At 43.4% G+C, this 5,303-nt stretch overlaps 1 protein-coding gene across 1 annotated transcript; it reads right to left on the bottom strand.

Annotated features, from left to right (window-relative positions):
* Positions 1-2,904: 2,904 nt before the first annotated feature.
* Positions 2,905-3,907, bottom strand: LOC108708774 (olfactory receptor 52K1). Its single transcript, XM_018247812.2, has one exon. It carries the CDS (start codon positions 3,850-3,852, stop codon positions 2,905-2,907), a length of 948 nt encoding a protein of 315 aa, XP_018103301.2. The 5' UTR covers positions 3,853-3,907.
* Positions 3,908-5,303: the final 1,396 nt, after the last annotated feature.

Below are 5,303 nucleotides of genomic sequence, written 5' to 3' on the forward strand. Positions count from 1 at the left end.
CTCTCCAGTTTGCAATTTCAGCCATCTGGTTGCCATGTGTAGCCTTACAGAGCATTTGTTGTTTAGATGGGGTCAGTGACCCTCATTTGAAAGCTGTAAATAGTCAGGAGAAGAAGGCAAATAATTCAAAAACTTTAAATAACTAATGGTGACCAATTGAAAATTGAAATTGACTTAGAATTGGCCATTCTATAACATATTAAAGTTAACTAAAAGCTGAACCACCCCTTTAAGGGGCAAACTCACTAATCCCCGGAAATTTGCCAGCGACGGCTTCGCTCACATCGCCACACTTTGCCAGACGTAGATTCGCCAGGACAACACTAATTCACTAAAATGCGATTTTGCGTCCAGGGTGCCGAACAATGGCGAAGTTTTGCTAGCTTTGGCTAATTTGCATAGGAAATGTAGGGGGGAAGCCCCAAACCCCCAAAAAATGTACGATCTTTTGCAGCCTATCACCCTGAAAAACAGAAAAGTCGCCAGACTTTTTGTGGAAGTCCTATCTACTCTTTGCACTTCGCCTGGTCTGAGGAGGCGAAGGCAAGTCTGGTGCAAGAGGTAACGTCCAGTAAAATCTGCATCTTAGTGAATTTGTGTAGTTACGTCCGTGTGAAGTAGCGCTACAGTCTATCTCCTGCGCTAGCGAATTTTCGCCAGCGTTAGTCACTTCGCCCTTTAGTAAATTTGCCCCTAAGTGCAGGGCCGGAACTAGGGGTAGGCAGAGTAGGCACCTGCCTAGGCGCAAAGCTGAGGGGGCGCCAGGCACGTACCTCCTCTGGCTCCTACCCCCTAATCCGGTCCCCTCTCTCCTGTCTGGACTGTCCGCGTCCGTTCGCTCAAGTCGATTGGCGCATGCACACTGGCGTCAGTCCGTGCATGCGCGCCAGCAGTAATTTGCGCATGCAAGCCCATATAGTTAGTCGCTTCCAGTTACAAGTCCCAATGATTTGTTGTTCAGACATCCATTGTAGTGAGTTAAGCTGGCCATAGATGCAAAGATCCGATCGTACGAATCATCGTACGATCGGACTTTCCCATCTCCCGACCCGCCACTAACCATTCAGATCAAAGTCTTACCAGTCAGATTAGTTAAAGAACAGATCAGCAATGTTCTGCCCCTGACAGCAATCGTACGATATCTATGTCCAACCAAAGCTAGTGACAGTCTCCCACTGAAAATCGTACGAACGGCAATACACGCAGAGATATTATCGGCAGCCGACAGAAATTTTCTAACCTGTCCGATCGACCAAACGACCGATCTCCGCCGGACGAAAAATGTCGGGACTCTCCACACACGTTCCGAAAATCGTACGAATCCTCGATTCATACGATCAGATCTTTGCGTCTATGGCCAGCTTTAGTGCAGTGCGAAAAATAACTATTTTGACTGTGAAACACAATACCTAAAAACAAAGATAAAAACCACAGAAATGGCAACAACTTTAATAAGATAAAACAAGTATCAATTACTTATATCTGAAAGGAAGAGGAGTTGAAATTAACAATTGCTTAAAAAGATATATTATATCATAGGAAACAAGACATTAAATTCCTCATTGAGGCCCTTAGGGGACCTGGTTTGTAACTGTCACTTTAAGTGGGGGGAGGTGTTTTGTTCCACAAGGATGTATTTAATCCCATAATGCCTCAGTTCTTGTTACACTTGATAAAGGGCTCTGCCCGAAACATGTAGTGTGGGGTCAGGGGTGGGATTGAGTGGATCAGGGGTGTGATTGGGGGGAACAAAAATGGCATTGGGTGGATCAGAGCAGTGGCATAATTAGATATAAATGAGCCCCACAGCAAATTATTTTTTAGGCCCTAAAAATGACTAGAGTTTGACCTGTTTTACCAATAAATATTGAAATTGTACATTAATTAAGGCCTCATGGGACTCATACACCATTTGGGCCCCTGCAGCTGCAGGGTCTGCTTTCTCTGCAGTTACACCCCTGGATCAGAGGTGGAACTGGGTGGATCAGGAGTGGAATTAGGTAGATCAGGTGTGGGATTGGGAGAATCAGATGTGCAATGGGTGGATTCAGGTGGCATTGGGTGAATCAGAGGTGGGATTGGGAGGATCAGGGATGGAATTGGTGGATCAGAGGTGGAACTGGGTGGATAAGGGGTGGAATTGGGTAGATCAGGACTGGGATTGGGAGAATCAGTGGTGCAATTGGGTGTATTGGGGTGGATCAGAGGTGGGATTGGGTGGATCATGGGTGGGATCGAGTGGATTAGGGATGGGGTTGGATTGATCAGAGGTGGAATTGGGTGCATCAAGTGGGGGATTGGGTGGATTGGGGGAGGGATTGGGTGGATCAGGGGAGGGATTGGGTGCATCAGGGGAGGGATTGTGTGGATCAGGGAAGGGATTGGGTGGATCAGGGGAGGGATTGGGTGGATCAGGGGAGGGATTGGGTGGATCATGGAGGGATTGGGTGGATAGGAGGTTGGATTGGGTAGATCAGTGGTGGGACTAGGAGGATCAGGGGTGTAATGAGGCTGGTTTATGGTGTCACACAATTACTTAGAGAAACTGTGTGATGTCTGCAACCCCTACAATCCCAATAAATGTGTCAGTTAATACCACTTTGCTGGTTCAGCCTACAACAGAAGCACAATTGTTACATTGTGTATTGGAAACAAGGTGTTGTAGCTAAGGTGTAAATTTGGAGAATATGACAATAAGAAAGTAAAGGCACCAATGGTTCTTAACCATGAAGAAAAGGTTTAATGAACAGATGTAAATGTACTTGGTACAATACTTGCTATTCTGTAGGAATTTTGTTTATTGATTTGGGTTACTGCTCCTGGGCAAGTTTAGTGCCTTTTATTACATTACCCTATAGTGAAAGTGAAATTTATAAACTATAGTAGATAATCCTCAAGTGAGTGTCATTTCTTCCACCAGGGTTTCACCAAGGAGCCCTTAATCTCCTTCACCCTAAAGCCATAGATAATGGGGTTGACAAAGGCTGGGAGGAAGATGTAAAAGACACTGAAGAGGTTCCGAATGTCATATGAGATGGAGGCTTCTATTTTATTCACAATGGAGGACAGAAGGCCAAATGAATAGATGGGAATGGCCACGAGGAGATGTGTTGTACACGTGTGCAAGGCGGTACGTCTGGCTTGTCCAACAACAAGTTGCATGGCTGTGTGAAGGACTTTTATATAGGAAACAATGAAGATACTGACATCACACACTGTGATGATGGTTCTCACCAATATCCCAAAAACTTGAAGCCGGGGTGCTTCTCCACATCCAAGACTGAGAAGCGTAATGTCTTCACATAAATAGTGCCAGATAACATTGGACTTGCAGAATTGGACTTTAGAGGATAAAATGACAATAGGGAGTAGAAAAAGGCAGTTCCGTGTCAAGCCCAAGGCCAACAGTTGGGCCAGGAAGCGTTTGGTTATGATGTTGTGGTAGCGCAGAGGCTTACAGATTGCCACATACCTGTCCATGGCCATGAGAAGCAACATAATGGACTTCAACATAATCATGGATATAGCCGAGAACATCTGCACCAGGCATTCCACCAAAGAAATCTGGTTTAGTCCTAGCAGGACCAGGACCATCTTAGGTAGGACAGTGGTGGTGCAGATGATGTTTACCAAAAGGAGCAGGGCAATTAGAGAGTACATGGGGGTGTGCAGTCTCTTTTCCATCCATATTTTGTAGATGACCAGAGAGTTACAATAGAGGATCACCACATATGTAGAGAAGAAGGGGATGACGAGGAGGTACCTGTGTGAGGAGACTCCAGGGAAGGTGAGCAAGATGAACTGAGTATGGGAGAAAGAAGACTTGGATTGGTTTAAACTTGATGTTTCCATCTTGGGTCATTGTTAGCACAAAGGACTCATCATATTTCAGATCTGCAAACCAAGTATATGGGTGAATTAAAAATCTATGAAAGACTGAAGTGGGAGGGGGTCATCTGTCGTGGACTCTGTATTAAGGGAGGCTCTGTAATTCAGCACTGGGTATAATAACACTTCTTTTTTTTTTTTTCTTTCTTTTTTTTTTTTTTTTTTTTAAATTGAAATTTTATTCATTAGTACAATACAATACCATAGACATAAACATAAACAAATGAACAAGTAAAAAGAGAAAGAAAAAACAAACAAAAAAAAAAAAAAAAAAAAAAAAAAAGAGCAAGAAAAGAAGAAATAAAGAATAAAGTAAAGGTAAGTAAGGGTATATAAGGGTGTGTGGGACCCTAAATAACTCGCCCCTGGGTACCTCTGGTCTTCTCTATAAAACCCTCAGGCCAAATATCAAGCCTCTTGAAGTTAAATAAGCTAGTTAGTGCCTTTCGAATACCTCCCTCGTCTCTTCCCCGATACGTTCCTTTCCTTACTACTAAGTAATCTCCCTAAATTCCTGTTCTAGATGACATCCCTTTTAACTCGGTTTGTTTAAATATCTGACCCATGGTCCCCAGACTTCCCAATATCTATTACACTTATTATGAATAATGTGTGTTATTTCTTCCATTTTTCTGATATGCTCTACCTCTTGCTGCCATTCCATGCTGCTTAAAGGGCCCCTCTGCTTCCAGTGTCTTGGGATTATTGACCTAGCTGCCTCCAACAGGTGTAAGGTAAGTGGGTCCCTTAGTAGACCTTTATTATTCATATCAAAATTTAACAAGATCAGGGGGGCATTATCCAAAGACAAGTCAAAGTTAGTTATTTCTTTTACTGCTTTGAGGATTTTACCCCAATAATCCTGCAATTCGTTACACTTGCACCATATATGCTTATGAGTCCCCTTCTCCTTACCACATCTCCAGCAAAGGTCTGTATGTGCGGGGAACATCTTATTCAGCCTAGTTGGAGTAAGATGCCATCTAGAGATTATTTTAAAGTTCATTTCCCTCACTCTTACAGCTTTAGATGATTTATGGGCTTGTATCACAATCTTTTTCCATATCTCCATGGGGATCTCAATACCCAAGTCTTTTTCCCATTCCCTGAGAGCTTTATCTTCGTCCCCAGAGATATTTGATATTAAGAGCTTATATGTATTTGAAACTGCTTTATTGGGGACCTCTTTGCTTTCCAGTGATAGTTCCCATTTGGTCTGTTCCCTATCCCATTCTTCCTCTCTATATTTATAAAAATAGTTTTGTAGTTGGCGATAGTTCCATACGTCCCTGGCCTGTTTCCCCCACTTCTTTTAAGTTTCGATTAAAGGGATCAATTTATTTTTTTCCAAGAGATCGCTAAGTCTCGTTGCTCTCCCCTCGAAGGTCCGCCAATTACCAAATGCTCCCCTCTCC

The sequence above is a fragment of the Xenopus laevis genome, chromosome 2L, assembly GCF_017654675.1.
Source record: "Xenopus laevis strain J_2021 chromosome 2L, Xenopus_laevis_v10.1, whole genome shotgun sequence".
Taxonomy (NCBI): Eukaryota; Metazoa; Chordata; class Amphibia; order Anura; family Pipidae; genus Xenopus; species Xenopus laevis.